Source organism: Myodes glareolus, chromosome 5, assembly GCF_982192425.1.
Source record: "Myodes glareolus chromosome 5, mMyoGla1.1, whole genome shotgun sequence".
NCBI lineage: Eukaryota > Metazoa > Chordata > Mammalia > Rodentia > Cricetidae > Myodes > Myodes glareolus.
This window is the reverse complement of record NC_142030.1, coordinates 102,915,597-102,932,106: the sequence shown is the minus strand read 5'-3', so window position 1 is coordinate 102,932,106 and position 16,510 is coordinate 102,915,597. Positions and strand designations below refer to the sequence as shown.

The 16,510-nt window shown below is 45.0% G+C and overlaps 1 protein-coding gene across 1 annotated transcript; it reads right to left on the bottom strand.

Annotated features, from left to right (window-relative positions):
- Positions 1–1,594: 1,594 nt before the first annotated feature.
- Positions 1,595–15,605, bottom strand: Ddx18 (DEAD-box helicase 18). Its single transcript, XM_087906591.1, has 13 exons — positions 15,422–15,605; positions 13,504–13,794; positions 12,152–12,262; positions 10,320–10,455; positions 9,970–10,070; positions 9,570–9,884; positions 8,561–8,700; positions 7,558–7,719; positions 6,740–6,892; positions 5,761–5,874; positions 4,242–4,298; positions 2,778–2,955; positions 1,595–1,890 (listed from the first exon to the last, which is right to left on the bottom strand). Exons 1-13 carry the CDS (start codon positions 15,504–15,506, stop codon positions 1,748–1,750), a joined length of 1,986 nt encoding a protein of 661 aa, XP_087762717.1. The 5' UTR covers positions 15,507–15,605; the 3' UTR covers positions 1,595–1,747.
- Between the last annotated feature and the right edge of the window lie 905 nt (positions 15,606–16,510).

Sequence of the window (16,510 nt, the reverse complement as noted above, 5' to 3'; positions counted from 1 at the left end):
AAACAACCCCCCCCAGAGGTGAGGAAGGCAATCTCAGTGTCTTGTCTGCAAGGAATGCAAGAAGGCAACTACTCAAACACACACATAAACAAAAATGTAAGAAAACCACATTAAGACATAATTATTAAATGCCAGGTGTTAGAAACTTAAGAAGCTAAGTAGCCAGAATTTAGTGGCATCTGGCAACTCGAATTTCAAAGAACAACATAATACAGCTTTGTAGTTAAAGGCCACACAGAACACTCTAGAGGGCAAGGACTCAGATCTGACTGAACCACTGTTTAATTTAACCTGTTCACTTTCCGCTGTCATTGCAACAGACTTTGTTACGGGGCTCTCGGGAAGTCAGCTCTGACCTAACGCCAAGCACCGTCCAGGATGATGTTTCAGAGTGCTGGTGGCTTGGGTTCATCCCCTGCACCCTGAGCTGGAGGAGGTTCACCCCAAGATGTGCTGTCGAGAAGCTAAATGAGCATTACCATTCTGTTTTCTTACTTTCATGTGTATGTGTCTAACAGGTCTGAGGCTGACAATCACTCCACTTTCACACCCAGACTCATTGATAATGCCACTTGTAATCACAGGTGGGCAGCTATGTCTACTCGGACCTGTGTCCCAGGGATCCTAACTAGTGTGGCAAGCGCTTTACCTTTGTTGCTCTTAATACTTGGGGCTACACTTGGGCCCCAAATACCTATGTGTAATCCCCCATCAGCTGGAATAGACTTTCAAAACGGGCTACATAACAGTCATCTCTGGTGGACTCCCAAACAGCTGACCTCAGTCATCCAAGGATTCACCTGTCTTCACTTTCTATTTTGCTTTAGAAATGCTGGAACTGTTCAGGTCCTACTATGACTGTATTATAAAGTTGTTTCTGGGGATTTGAACTCAGATTATTCATCTCCACAGCCCAACTATGTGTCGGGGGGGGGGCAACAGCAACCAAAACAAAAGCCAACCAATAAACTCCCACTGTTAAAAAGTCAGGAATGCTGGTGGTTATTAAAGCACACGCCTTTAATTCCAGTACTCCGGAGGCAGAGATAGGCAGATTTCTGAGAGTTCGAGGCCCCAAGACAGGCTCCAAAGTTACGGAGAAGCCCTGTCTCGAAAAACAAAAAGCCAGGAATATACAACAGAAGCGATTACCATGTCCATGTTCCTATGTGCACATGTAGAGGCCAGAAGTTACCTATAGCTTCCTCAGTTGCTTTCCACCTTCGCTGCTGAGACAGGGTCTCTCTCTGAACATGGAATGGTATTTGGCTAGACCAGCTGGCCAGGATGCTCCAGGACCTGCCTGTCTCTGGCTCCAAAGCATTCGAGTTACATGCGCTGCCGCGCTCAGCATTTTTCGTGGATGCCGAACTCAGGATCTGCGCAGCGGCACTTGACTACCCACCGAGTCATCTCAGCTGCAGTGGCACCTCTAAAGATGTGCACTAATTACTCCCATCAGCCTCTGCCCTTACACACGCGTGGCATTGTCAGGGGCTCCAGGCTATCGCTAAGATCCAAGAGATAAAAATCCAGCCTATTTTGTCCATCACTGCGCCCCTCCTGATGCCAAAAAGGAAAAGTACAAAAGACGTTAAAACAATGACACTTTTTTTTATGGGAGTATTTAAAAATAAAAATTATCATTCATAGTAAAGACAAAAAGATCCTAAAGGTGATTTTAAAAAGTTCCTTCTTAAAGAGAAAGGGGAAATTAGGGCACAGTTCAGGTGGACAGCCATTCCCGTCAGTGAGAAAACTGCCTGCGGTCCGCTGTCTTCTTGCTGATGTGTTTAAAGATCTTGGACTTCTCCACTTTCTTTGTTTTCTGGTAGCCAAATCCACCGCCACCTCCTCTCTTTTTAAGCTTGCCATCATTGCTGTTCACGTCTACAGGTGAATGTTAAGGAGGCAAAGCAACAAAGAGGACTCCAAGCTGCATCAGAGAAAACCTCGACATGGCCAGCACTACCCTGTGCCACTCTCTGCTTAACAAGTGGAGACACGGGACCTGAGGCTGGACAATAAACATGCAGGAGACCAGGAATGACTTGTATACAAAAATGAACAGGAATGACTTTAACCAATCTGTCCTGGATTTCCCTCACGAGTTACTGCAGCATAATAAAAAGCAGTCTTCCTTGAATAGCCAATACACACACACACGCACGCACACACACACACACACACGACTGCAATGGAACCACCTGGGAGGTTCCTTTGCTCTTTACCTGGAGCAAGGCGTAGCTGTTTTCTGTGGCTAGCTTTGCCATTCCTTGTAGATAATAAATAGCCCTCTGATGGCTATGCGAGGCCAGGAACCCTGAAAGCTCTTCCCCACTCTCTCTAGTTGCTTCCCACCTCTGCTTCTACACCGAAGACACAACTACCCACCAGACTATCACGGACAGTCGTACCCCTCCCCCCGCCCTGCTCAATATCATTCTGTGTATGGATGTAATACGCCACAACCTTTGGAGATGTTTGATTCTCCCCTTCCACCATGGGTCGTGGGTTGCCAGGCTTGCTGGGGAAATGCCTATATCCACTGAGCCATCCTTAGTTCTTCAGATATTTAAATCCTGAGCTACCTTAGCCTGGTATTTCCCACCCCAGTGATAAGTCCTTGCCGACCCCTTCTGTGCTACTACAGACTGACACAGGCTAGGATGAACATCAGAGCCTTTGGCTGGCAGCCGTTCCAACTCACTGCTAAGACCCACACCCCGCTAAGGCCCGTAATTGCAACAGTGTAATAAATAAGGAAGAAAGGATACTCAGATCAACGAAGGGAGGAACCTTAAAGCCAAAGGACAGAGCCACCTGAGGCAAGTTTAAGTTGTTCACATCAAAGATCTGCTTGAGAGAGTGGGAGTCGTAGGCTCGTATGTAGGACTTGTATGCTTCCTGCGCGGACTTATGGAGAAAATAGTTCTTTTCAATCAGCTTTTCCAGCTACAAGCAAGAAAAAGGGCAGATTTCAACCATTAGAACAATCATCCTACAAAACCACTCATCTTCGTACACTTGATCTGGCTTCAAACTCTAGGGAAACCAGGTAGTAAAGGAACCTTAAGACCAGCATCATCCGCAAGTGGGAGGGAGTTTGGGGAGTGACTGTGAAAGGCAGCACTGGGACAGGCGACCTCTCCCCTCAGAAGACAACAGTTACATCCACGGCTGTCACGCCAGTGTAGCAGAAATGCTGACTGGGCAGGCAAGTGTTGCCAGAGGATTGGGATCTGTGCTTCTCGGAGCTGTGTTCCAGGAGGTCCCTTGGCAATCAGCTGTGGTCATGATGCCACCTGTAATTGCTACCTGTACTGACTCGACCTGACTGTCCTTGGCGCCATGTCTGTCTTTTCTTTGTGATTCTTGCATATTGCTAACAGATCAGACTAATCCAGGCAGTTGCAGATACAAACAAGACTGCTGAGGACATTTTTGAGCTTTGCCCAACTATTCATTAAAGCCTTAAAGGAAGTAGCCAGTTCTGGAAATTGGCAGGGTCATCATTAGGATAATTCCTTGATGATGTGAAACAAAAGGAGTTAATTTTACCAGGAAAAACCTTAGAAGCCTTAGGCATTTGCCTGGAAAGTATGTGCAATTGTAAACAGAAAGCCTATGAAGCCTTTCTCATGGGAAGAAAAAGACTTAACCTAAGTTGACAATATCTGAGCCTGAGAATTGAGAAGGGAGGAGAGTTGAGGTTAGTGATATGGAATGAATTTCAGAGAGGTTCGAGACTATGTCGTAAAAATTTCCTAACAGAAAGCTTTCCCAGGGAGATAGTAGCCTTCTTTCTCACCCAGGAGCACAAGGTCACTTAGCTCAAACCAGCCAGCCACCTGGTACAAGCTGATAAAGACAGTCTAGCTCAAGGACAATAGCCTCTCCAAAGGCAAAAAAAAAAAAAAAAAAAAGAGTCAAAATATAAAAAAACAAAAGTCCTTATACCCATGCCAAAGCATCTTCAAAGATTCTTTTTGTAAACTGTTTTATGCTGTTCTATGATTTAATGATGTATGCCTTTGCCAAGTTCTTTAATTGTAAAAAATATATAATCCTACACTAAAAAAAAGTAAAATCACAACAACATTCTCAAATACATTGAGGATGGTCTGTCTGTCATTTCCTCCGCCGTATCCTAAAATCTCCTAAGCCTTCGTCCTGTTCCCCCACGGTCTGAATGGCTCCCCTGAGTCGGTCCGTGACAGACAACGACACAAAGAGCATACCTGAGACTGAATATCAGAAACTTTAGACCAGGAAAAGTCGAACTGATTCAGTGGAACCTACAGAAACAAAAGTTCAAGTGTTATAAGTGGGCACTCAGTTATGTGTCCCATCAGTAGTGACAGCAAGGGGCAGCCCTGGAGATGCCCAGGCTCGTGGAACCCCGGGACAAGGACTGTGATCTGCTGCTTGCTGCCTCTTGTCATTAGGTGTCCATCTCTGGCCTGCTGAGTTTACACGAATACACTGTGCGAGCCTGCATTTCTTCCTCTTCAAAAGCTGAGAGGAGAAAATCAGCAGAGGCAGGGGCAGGGGCCGCTAAAGTTCTACCACTAAGATTTCCAGGACTGTGACATTCAGGGTAATAAATGACTACTTTCCCCCTTTTTCCTAATAGGGTTTTACTTTGTAGTTCTGGCTGGTCTTGAACTTGCTGAGACCCTCCTGCCTCTGCTTCTTGACTGCTGAGATTATAGGTGTGCAATCCATACCACGGATAACTACTTTTTTTCCCCTCTATACCAGGAGAGGGTCCTCAATACCGCTCTGCCTTGTGCCTGATGCTTATGGTGACTCTAGCTCCCCAAGGATTCATCATTATTACCTCTTACTTAACTAAGAAAGCACAGAAAACAGGTCTGTAAGGACCTCCTGCCCTCCCCTCAGAGATCTTGCTTGCAGGTAAGTAATGGAGCATTTGGGTGCTGCGAGCACAGAGGGTTGGAGATAGACAACTCACTGAAATCAGTGTCCTGTGGAGATCCAGAAAGAACAGCGAGGAGAGTGTAAAGGCCTCAGGGCAATTTCAGAAACTGTGCCTTATTGTAGAAAGGGGAAATGCACATGGTAAGTCTGTGCTAGGAGGGTGTCAGGGTGTCAGTGTCAGGGACAAGCTGGCCTGCCATGTACCCACTAGGCCTATCAAGAAGAAGGCCAATGCAGTCTGGATGCATTCTGTTCTGGCAGGCTGAGATAAGAGCAAACACAGGTGAGCTGGGGATTGAGCAGATGGTGACTGGAATATATGCAAAGCACTTTTCCAAAAGGGCAGAGAGGAGCAGAGCCAGGGCAGTGTCAGCCCCGGAGGGAGCAGCAGGAGGCTGAGTTGAGGGCTGAAGCAGGAGCTGCACAGGGAGACTTGAGAGGGTAAAGCACTGGCAGCCTGGGGAAAGAGTCAAGGGAGGGAGGCTGGTATACAAGAGTTCAGACCTGCTGCTCTTCTGAGATCTGCACAGCAGACTGCAGGGATGCTAGGGGAGCGGGCAGAGTTGACCAGGGCTGCAGAGAACTGGAAAGGAGAGCTCCAACAGTGCTGGGGACTGAACCCGTTCCTCTTGTCAATGCCTCCTGTGCCAGGGGCACATGCCATCTCACCTAGTGACTCTCTGTACCTGTTGTGACAGCACCACCTCAACTTCAGTCAACACCTACTCTGCCATCTACAGAGATGGCACCTGAGGAGAGTCCTCACAGTGGGAGTTTCCTCCCAACTCAGGGTTTTCTAAACAAAAACACCTTTACCTTGGATTGCTTCAAGTAACGAAGGAAACCCAACTCTTCAGGGCGCAGGATGAGCAGGGCATGCCCTCTTCCATTCAGGCCCCGAGCCGTTCTACCCACACGATGAATGTACTCCTGTAGTGAGGCAGAAAAGCTGGGTTATGAGTCCACATTCAGCATTTAGACTCCATCCTGTGATCAACGGAAGCATGCCACCACACCTGCACAAGATGTACCAATAACAGGGCAGGGCCAACTTCACCCTCACCACATCTGACACACGCTGGGCCAGCATTCCCTCTGCAGATACCACCCCTTAGCTGGGACAGACACAAACACAAGATAAGCTGCACACATCTGCCATATTAACACCATGTAAAGGAAGCCCTACGAGCTAGACACTACCTAGTAAGGTTAACTATAAGGTGTAGTTCATCTTCAGAGTAGCTTTCTATAAAAATTATATTATTATTGCTTCTTATAAGTACTCCTTTCATGTATGGTGTATACATGTATGTGTAGAAACCAGAGGTGTAGACCAAGATACTGTTGCTTTCCACCTTCTTGTTTTGAGGGATTATCTCTCAACCGGGAGCTTGCTGTTTCAGTTTGGTTGCCGCACAAGCTCCCAGAACCCATTTGTCTCCATCCTCCTCCTTCCTCCTGCTGGGGTTACAGATGTACTCTACCCCGCCTGGTCTTTACATGGGTACCCATTCTACTACAGACATTACTGACCTTTAACTACTTCCTCACACAACTGCTATTTCATTCTGAAACCAGCTGGACACATAAGTCCAAGGATCTTTTGTTCCTAACTTAAAAGTCACAGATACCCCTTAAACCTTTTTGCACATATACCCCTAAGGTCCCTGACACTCATTAACACCAGTAATATCCTACAGCTGACCAAACAGCTGCTCTGTACAGGAAAGCGTCATGCCTCTCTGGGCAGCAAGTGCACTCTTCCACATAGACCTATTCTGAAGATACAAGTTACCTTGGGGTCATCAGGAGGGTCATACTGAACAATCCAGTCGACTTCAGGGATGTCCAGCCCTCTGGCTGCCACATCTGTGCACAGCAGTATCCCTGAATCTGCGTTGCAGAATTGGAAGAACGTGGTTGTTCGCTTATTTTGCTTTTGCCTTCCCTAGATTCAAAAACAACAAGAGCACAAAACCCATTCAAGTTGTTTGTGAGAGTTCAATGTAGAACCAGCCAACTATGGAGCTGCGACCACACTTTAGCACAAGCTTACTCGGGCATAGGCCCTATATCTCCAACTGTACTCCAAGTCTGTGAAAGGGAGGGTGTCTCTTTACTTCCTTTTAAGTACTTTCTTTTTCAGATTTAATTAGCCTGTACTTACCTGTGTTTAGTCATAACCTTCTTTGCCAACTATCATACTCCAATCACACTGACCCATCACCCTCCTCCATCCCCTCCCACTCCTTCAGATTCTTTCCTCCTCCTAACTAATGCCCTTCTCCTTTCAAGCTGGTGTGATCCAGTGAGCTTACAAGAGCACGGGAGAGGGTTACTTGCAAGAAAATGGGCACCCAACCAGTGCTACTCCACTGAAGAAATGTCACTCTAACCACCATTAGCTTCTTAGAGAGCCCCAGGGAGGGGTGGAGCCTTGTAAGGCCCTCCCACCGTCCAGTCTTCTTCAAGTAATAGCAGCTGCTTTCAGACCGTTGTCTCCTCCCTACCTGATCACCCACTGGAAAATGAACCACTCCTCCCTCCCAAAGCGCACAGAACGTCATACCCAGGCTTATCCCATTTCTCAACAAGCTCCCTGCCACCACTTACATGGATGGCCAAGACAGGCAAGTCGATGTAGTTCAGTAGCTCGTAGTGGTACTTCACAGACATACACGACGAAAAGAAGACCATCACTTTCTTCTTCCGGTTCTTCTTAAGGAATGTGAAGAGCAGAAGGAACCTCTTCTCAGAGGGACACACAACATATCCCTGAATTGGTGCAGTGAACAGATTACTCACAAAGGCATTTTAGCTTCATTAAGTAATAAAATGTGTCTGAACACAGCAATATACTGCCAGACCTTTCTGCCACATTTAAGGACGGCACCAACTCCAGTTATACAGAACTGGAACTATTTACTTATCAAGGCTTTACCTTGGAGTTACAAAGACAGCTCAGCAGGTAAAGGGCTGAGGACTGACAGCCACCCATTGCTGGGTAATTGTGTAATTCCAATGCTCAGGAGATGGGATTAGTGGGTCAAGCAGGCTAGCTAGATTAGCTAAGTCTGCAAGCCGAGGGGTCAAATTAGACTCCCCTCAAATACTTAAATGGTGGACACCTGACATCACAGGTACTCACTCTCAAACACATACACTTTCTCAAGACTAAACTTGTCTCCATTAACTCAGTTAGACCCGGCACCTCTTTTCTTCTTGCACAGCGATGCACTTGCTCCTCCAAGTTAGCTTCCTCTCTATCACCCAACTTCCCTGGCACCTTATAGACAGCATTTTTTTTTAAAAAAAATTTATTGTTTTTATTGAGCTATACACATTTTCCCATGCAAAGTATTAAAAATAAGCTCTACCTGCACTGCAATCAGCAGCAACTGACGCTGCTTCTCACTTAAAGAAGCATCAACAGAACAGATACTGGCCTTCCACTGACTTCACTCACAGACACCACACCCATGTCTGTTGCTCTGACTTATGGTCATCAATCCACTTGTTCTGTTCATCACTCTGAACAAGCACAAGGGCACACCAAGACCCTGTAGGGCTTTACTTACTTACTCTGCACCAAGTATAAGCTGTTTATAAACAGTACCTGTTCAAGTCCATCCACTGTGGCAACCTCTTTATCGTCATCAACACCCACATACAATGGCTCCTTTTTCAGAGAAATTCTTGCCAAGTCTTCAACTTTTCGAGTTTGTGTGGCAGAAAAGAGCATTGTTTGCCTGCGTACTGAAACAACACAAAAACAACCTAAACCTTTCCAAGAATCTCATAATCACTTCATGTTACACTTCAAGCAGAAAATCCTGAAAGAGGGGATATGTTCTAAAGATGGGTATAGATTCCCCAGATATCATCTACAAACATGGTAACTTGGGTGAAATGAACAAATCCAATCCATCCTAAGCAAATTTAAACTAAAGGATGGGTAGTTAAGGCTTCCCAGCCACCACCAATACCTCCATGAAGTTATTCATGAGACAAGGAGCTATATAACCCAACTTGTAGTCAAAGCTGACGGAAACGCCAACAGCTGCGAACAGTGCACACATCTGTCAGCAGCTGAATGAGCAGCAGACTTTGAACTCACAAAGCAGCATCACCGAGCATCTACAAGATGCTGCATGGTAAAAGAGGAGCACACACTGCCGCTCACTTTACCTTCAGGATTTAGAAAATGTGGGCTCCTGTATAGGGACCGAGAAAGCTGGGCAACAGCAGAAAGACAACTTATTTGTATGGGTGGGGCTGGGGGACTACAAGTGGGCGTGAACTTTTGAGGTGGAGGACAGGCCCATCATGGTGCTTGCAGTTATGATTCTCCAGGGCTACACACGTTAGAGTATCAAAAATTGCAGATTTTAATTTAAATGGTTTACTTAGTATTTTTATTAAAACTATTGAACTAGCATTTTTGCTTATGAAATGGTAATGTGTTGTAAGAAGATACATTTCAAATTACTTTTGAAGATAACAGCACAAGTTGCTCACATAGACACAGGAAAATTCTGGTTATTAAAACAGTATTTTCCCTACAAGATCTCCAAACACAGACCTCTGACTACTCTGTGAGCCCCATGCTGATGCCACCTACTTACCTGGCAAAAGTTTAATAATTTGCTTTAATTCTTCTTCAAATCCAACATCCAAGATACGATCAGCCTCATCAATAACGAGACACTGGAGGTTCTTGTACATGAACCCCGGAGTATTCTGCATGTGGTCTAGAAGCCGGCCAGGGGTGGCCACAACAATGTTGATGCCATTGGTGAGCTTCTGCGCTTCGGCAGACCTGTTACTGCCACCCATGATCAGCCCGTACGTGTGAACGTGGTGTGTCATCAGCTCCTTAAGAACACCGAAGGTCTGCATGGCCAGTTCTCTGGTTGGAGAGAGGATCAGGACGCCCGTTCCTGGAAGGCAAAGGTGACAGAAGGCCGTCTCCACAGTCCGCACAAGGTTCACCTCCTACTAATTACAGCACAGATACACACTCACCATTCCTGGGCATGAACTTCAACTTCACAATGAGCTCGATCACAGGGATGAGGAAAGCCAGTGTTTTGCCACTGCCGGTTTTAGCAGCTGCTAGAAGATCCCTTAATATTGCAGAAGAGAAGGACGTTCATTCAATTCATGCTGATGCATACTGAACACCCACCATGAGCTGTGAGCAGGTTCTAGGCACTGTGTGAGGATTCCAAAACACAGTTCCCTGCCTGGCTATCTCGGCCTTTAACATAAGCCGGGCATGAATACAGAGAGAACAATCAGGGGAACACACGTTTCCTTTACCCCCACGGTCTTAAGAACAGACAGGAACGCCCCAGGATCAATGTCAACCATACCTGCCTTCCAGAAGTGGCCTGATACTTTTATGTTGGATCTCAGTCATGCGCTTGAAGCCCATTTCTTCTATAGCCTTCAGAGTGTTTTCATTGACGAGGTTAGACAAGGAAGCAAACGAAGTGTCCTCAAAAGCCCCTATATGGAAGGTTGTTCACTGTCAGCAAGCTGGTCTGTTCAAAGTGAGTGCTGGCACAGCTGCCTAAAACCATGCCGATTCTTAGAAGAGCATCTCACAGTACAAGGAGACTAAGGCTCAATCACTGCTAACAGATAATAATGAGAAAATAGCCCACAGAGAAATCAAAATATAAACATTGGGGCTGGAGAGATGGCTCAGTGCTTAAGAGCACTTGCTGCTATTGCACAGGACCTGGGTGAGGCTCAGTGCCCACATGGTGGCTCTTAACCATCCAGAATTCCAATCCCAGGGGCAAAATGACTTTTAACCTCCACAGGCACCAGGCATACACAGTGCACATACATACATGCTGGTAAAGTACATAGACATTAAAAAAGCATAAAAATTAAGCATAATAAAAACCGAAGCCTAAAGCCAACCAAAAAAGTAGACAACCTGATTCCAACAGTCCTGAGAAAGGAGAGCATCCCATGGCTCTGTAGTAGTTAGGGTACCAGAGCATTCCCAATGCCTGGACACTCAGCCATGCCCTGACTCAGCTGTGGCTTCTCGGCTTGGCAGTAATGATGGTCAACTCTCAGGCTCTCTTCCTTCCAGTTGTGGAAAAACACACCTATAAGCAAATCTTTTTTTCTTTTTTTGGTTTTTCAAGACAGAGTTTCTCTGTAGTTTTGGAGCCTGTCTTGGAACTAGCTCTTGTAGACCAGGGTGGCCTCAAATTCAGAGATCCACCTGCCTCTGCCTCCCAAGTGCTGGGATTAAAGGCGTGTGCCACCACCGCCCAGCCCTAAATCTTTATTTGCATTTTCAGTATGGCATCTGATAAAGCAATAGGTTTATACTGCTTTTATAAAATAGGCTTTGTTTTATGATTTTGCCCAACTAGAGACCAAATAAGAGTTCTGAGCATAAGACTCCTAGCACTGGGGAATACAGAGCCTGAACCAGTCATCTCCTGTAACCAGGCAAGGTTTCCAGTGTAGGGAAGGAGACAATCCCAATCCAGCAACAAAACCTTGACCTACAATTTGTCCTGCTTGTAAGATGAGTCAAGGTAATAAAGGGGGTCGGAGAATTCTCCTTTGGTGCGAGGGGAATTCTGGACTTCGTGTATGCTGGGCAAGTGGCTGTCCTATGTATCTTAACGCTGCAAGGCACCTGACGTCCACACTCGAGATGTCAGCAGACTGTCCCAATCAGATGCTTAGAGTGTAAGACTTTTGTTGCTAACCTGGACATTAAGAGTTAGTTGCTTGACTTGGGGTGAAAAATTGTCCAGACTGAGAACCACCTCTATAACTTGTCTATTTTTCTTCTTTTCTCTGTCAGCTGTGCTCAGTACTATACCATCAGCTCAATTCAGCAATCTTGATTAAGTATTAAAATGGTCCAACCTCAGTATTTTAACAAAAAATAAAGCAATCCAACAAAATCCCCCAAGTCAAATCTGGTTGGAACAATAAATTCTAATCTAAGTTCTTGAACTTCAAGGACCCCAGAAGCTATTGGGAACACAGAGAAAGAAAAAGATGGAAAAAGTGCCTTGGTATCAAAAGGAGAAGATAAAGGAAAACAGCACAGAGATATAAAAATCATTGCTGGCTGACAATTATTATTTTCCACTGGTAATTAAAAGTCAAGATGGAATGTTCTATCATACAACTGAGAAGAGTGACTGTTCCAAGCCATCACCTGTCAGCCCTAGGGGCAGGCTGGGCACTTCCTTGTCATCTGCCTTCTCCACAGCATCTTCTGCTTCCTCAAGAGCCACAGTGCTTTCTTCAGTTTTTGCTTTTTTGGTGTCTTTGTTTAAAAAAAAAAAAAAAAAAAAAAAAGAAACAAATAACAAGTGAGAACAAAAGATCTATAATGTAAAGAAATACTTTTCAAAGTTTAACATTCAACATTTATTTGCTAGGAACCTTGTTCAATATTTAAAATTTTGAGGTATAAATGATTTACAAACCATGTTTTAAAGTTACTTAAAGTATATTACATTATCCTTAAAGAGTAAAAATAGGACAGCCTCACACTTCATGAGGAAAGCAGCACATGTGCAATTAAAGCAATTTTAACTTAAATTCCTGCAGACAGCAGCATTTTCTCCCCTTGCCTTTACATTCTGCACGTCACTTCTGCTTTGAAGACGAACACTAAGAGTGTAGGGCTCTCCCTGTTCCCACACAGGGAGAGGGCAATGGCTCCTTAGCTGGTGATAGAAACGGGGTCGCTGTAAGTGGTGAAGGAGGAGAGGCAGAGCCTTCTAGCTTCTCACTTTCGTATTCAACTTGCGCAGGATGGCTCCCACCTACTGTCCAGAACATTCTACTCGCGTCTCTTCAGCACTGCACACTGGGCTCCAATGAGCAGGGAGGGGTTGCTGACCTGGCTCACCCCACCTCAATTTATTCACATCTCCACAGGAGGTTCATCTCTTCACCAGAATTTACTATCCCCTTCCAGCCTCCTGCTCTTTAAACCCTGCCTCGTACTTTCTGCTCACTTGGAAATCAGCACTTTATTTATTCACAACTTTACTTCATGTTATTTTACATATTCTGCAAAGAAGCCTCCATACTGGGGAGAGGGGTTATAGAATATACATGGGCAAAAGACAAGAGGTATCTTATAAAATTAGCAAGTACCTTCAGACAAAAAAGCTCATGGAGATACTGTCCATCACCAGTCAAGATTCACACACTGTCAATTAAAGTTCTGAAACTCTGAAATATGTGAAATGCAAACACTATGCCATGGTATACTCAGTTTATTTAAAAAGCCCCACTAACTGCTCACCGAACTCCTTAGTAGAGTATTAAAAACTAAAGAAATTATTACCAAATGCCAGTTTTTTCCAAGGTTAGTGAACTTAAAAACATGATACAAGTTTGGGAAAAAACTAAAACCCACCTCGTTCCTCCACCAACAACATGTCTTTCAGCTGCCAGGCTGGTCTCTCATATGCAGGTGCACACAGGGGATGCTGCACACACAGCGATGGAAGGACGCCAGCCACAGCTGATAGTCAAAGAAAACAAACCTACCAGGCTCCGTGTCATTCGCCATTTTCCTCTTTTTCTTCTTCTTTTTCTTTTTTGATTCTGAATCAGGAGATGGCGTTGCTGCTTTTTCTCCATTGGTTAAAGCAGTAGGTTTCTGGGGTAACCTTTCAACTTTCGAGTTTTCCGCTGTCTCTTCAGGCATGCCTCCACTTTGTGCTTCTGCTGAGCCCACCTTCACAGCATGCTTTATGGCTTTCTTAACTTTTCTGACCTTTACCTCTTCTTTGGGCACATCTTCACTGGAAGGTTGTGATAGGCTCCTGTTTGATGCTTCTGTTTAAAAACAAAGAAGGTACATTGTAACACGGAATGCTAAGCTTACTAAACAACACTGACCTCCCAGAGAGAAATGGCAAGGTCTCTGGAATTCCAATCATGTAGTTTCCCTTCTGTGCGCACCTGTTGGCGCTCTATTATAGAAAAGGTAGATTTTCTTTAGGATAAAAATGTCGGAAAAGCTATTGCTTAATTTTTAACTTCAAAAGACCTTATCTCATCTCGGCATTGTGGAGCACGCCTTTAATTCCAGCAGAAGCAGAGGCAGGTGGAGTTCTGTGCAGTTGAGGCCAGCTTGGTCTACAAAGCATGTTCCAGGAGGCACAGAGAAATCGTGAAAAAAAAAGAAAAAAAGACCTTATCTGTTTAAGGCTATACGGGAAGTCTGTGACAGAAAAATGCCAACAATGTCACATAATTAAATCAATGGAATTAGAAGACAGCCATGAAAAGATATATTTCCAACATTAAGTATTTGATAAGCATAACCAATGACATTCACTTCGTATTCCCACAACTATCACAACTATTGATTATATAAGTTCACATCATTCAAACCCAATTTTTCTGGACTTCGGTGAACTAAAAATTCAGTTAATTAAAAACCACTTATTTACTCAATTAAAGCCCCAAACTATCTTTACAAAGCTTCCCTGTTGATAGGAGAACGAAAGCGATACGACCTTTACATTACCTACACCAAGCAGCTACTAATTAGCATTAATTATTCTACAGAAACTAAATGAAGGAGCTTCCTTTAAATCCATCGCCCCCTCTAGGATTTCTTTCAGTTACTATCTGTTGAATATTATGTGGGACGTGACACTATGCCCCAGCACTTCCCTGAGGATTTATTCAGCGATTCTCAGCCTGTGCTTCGCGACCCTCGCAAGGTCTCATATTTTCATTACGATTTAAAACAGGAGCAATTAAATAATTTTATGGGGGGGTCATCACAACATGAGGAACTGTATTAAAGGGTAGCAACATCAGGAAAGTTGGGGACCACTGATTTATATCTTATAGGCAACCTTAACAAGCTACAGAAACTGCATCAAGAAATGTGACATTTGTGTAAACTTTTCATTTAAGGTGCGGTGCCAAAAACAAGACGTTAAGGGATTTACAAACTAAGTTTGGGAGGGCTCTGCGTTTACCATGTGATGAGGATCATTGCAAGAATGAGGAGAACGGACTTGGACAAACGGTAGAGGAAAGCAAAGCAGTATCATTGTCGGGATAGCCAAAAAAAAAAACCAAACAACACAATTCCTAAGCTTAGGCGGGAGATGAGATCCAGCAACTAAATAAAAGTCAGGAAATGGATAGTACCTAGATCTAAAGTTCTATATGGGGCCTTAAGATGATGGGGAAGTCTAAAACGAAGGGAAATAGGTGGGTTTTGCTGGATGCTCAGCCAGCAGAAGCCTGGGAAGCAAACCCGAGGCCTCCCGCTGCGACCCTGAACCAAGAAACCCACACCGGCAAAGGCTGGGACTAGCGAAAAGTTCACTGGATGCTGAGACCCAGGCGGCCTGCTCCGGCCGCCGGAAGCTACCCGGCGCACGGCGGAGTTTCGGGGTTCCCCACATCGCTCGCCACCGCGGGGTTCAACACAGCTCACCTTGCAGCTTCAGATTTCGCTGCCGCAACTTGATGTTCCGCTTCTCGATCTTCTTGCGCAGGAGTTTCATCTGTAAGTGCGACATATTTGCAGAGCCGCGCTAGCAGGCTGTACTGAGCAGTGGCTGCACGTGCGCAGTTAGAACTCGGAAGCGTGTCGCGGGACCCAGAGGACCGCCGGGCGGAAATGCTTCCGGACGGAAACGGTTCCCGGAGCGAGCTAGGGTCCCTTTGGAGACCGAGTTCTTCGCAGCGCCCCCTGGGGACGTGGAGGACGCATTGTGAACATGTTCCCCTTACAGTGGCACGCGGCCGGATAAATGTAGTTTGAGTTTTCCAGAACGAGACTGAACAAAGACTGCCAATTGGAAGACAGAATTCCTCGTCACTCAAAATTCTGTTCCCTTCCCCTCACTGCTAGAGTGGTTCCAGTATCCGGTCAGAACACTTTTTTCTTTTTTTTTGATTTTTTTCAAGACAGGGTTTCTCTGTGTAGCCCTGGATGAACTGGGTCTTGTAGACCAGGCTGGCCTCAAACTCACAGAGATCCGCTTGCCTCTGCTTCCCGAGCACGCTTAAGTTTTCAAAACTTCTTGCTTTGTTGGCGGGCATGATAGTGCACGCCTTTAATCTCAGTACTAGGGAGATAGAGCAAGTGATCTCTGTGAGTTCGAGACCAGCCTGGTTCACATGGCAAGGTCTAGGCCAGTCCCTCCCCCTAAAACCAAAAAAGAATCTTCTTGTTTAGGCCCTGTATTAGACAAATGTCTTTCCTCATAACATAATTCAGGGCTTTCTAAATTGTTTATTTATTTAGTGCTAGTTTTGTGGTAGATGCATGATTAAACTCCATAGATTAAAAGATTGGAATTTATTTATTTATTTATTTATTTATTTATTTATTTATTTATTTATTTATTTTTACAGGACTTCCATCAAGGCAGAAACACAGTTATAGAACACACACTGACAGAAAAGTGCATGCACTACCTGAGAAAGATAGTTCAGAATGGACATTTGGATGAAGTGTGTGTGTGTGTGTGTGTGTGTGTGTGTGTGTGTGTGTGCTAGACTGGAAATTGTATACAGA

Coding starts and splice junctions, on each gene's coding strand:
- Ddx18 (XM_087906591.1), bottom strand. CDS start 15,506: ATGTCGCACTTACAGATGAAACTCCTGCGCAAGAAGATCGAGAAGCGG. Junction 10,456..12,151: donor CCTGCCCCTAGGGCTGACAG/GTGATGGCTTGG, acceptor CCTTCCATATAG/GGGCTTTTGAGGACACTTCG. Junction 6,893..7,557: donor TGCCTGTCTTGGCCATCCAT/GTAAGTGGTGGC, acceptor TTTTGAATCTAG/GGAAGGCAAAAGCAAAATAA.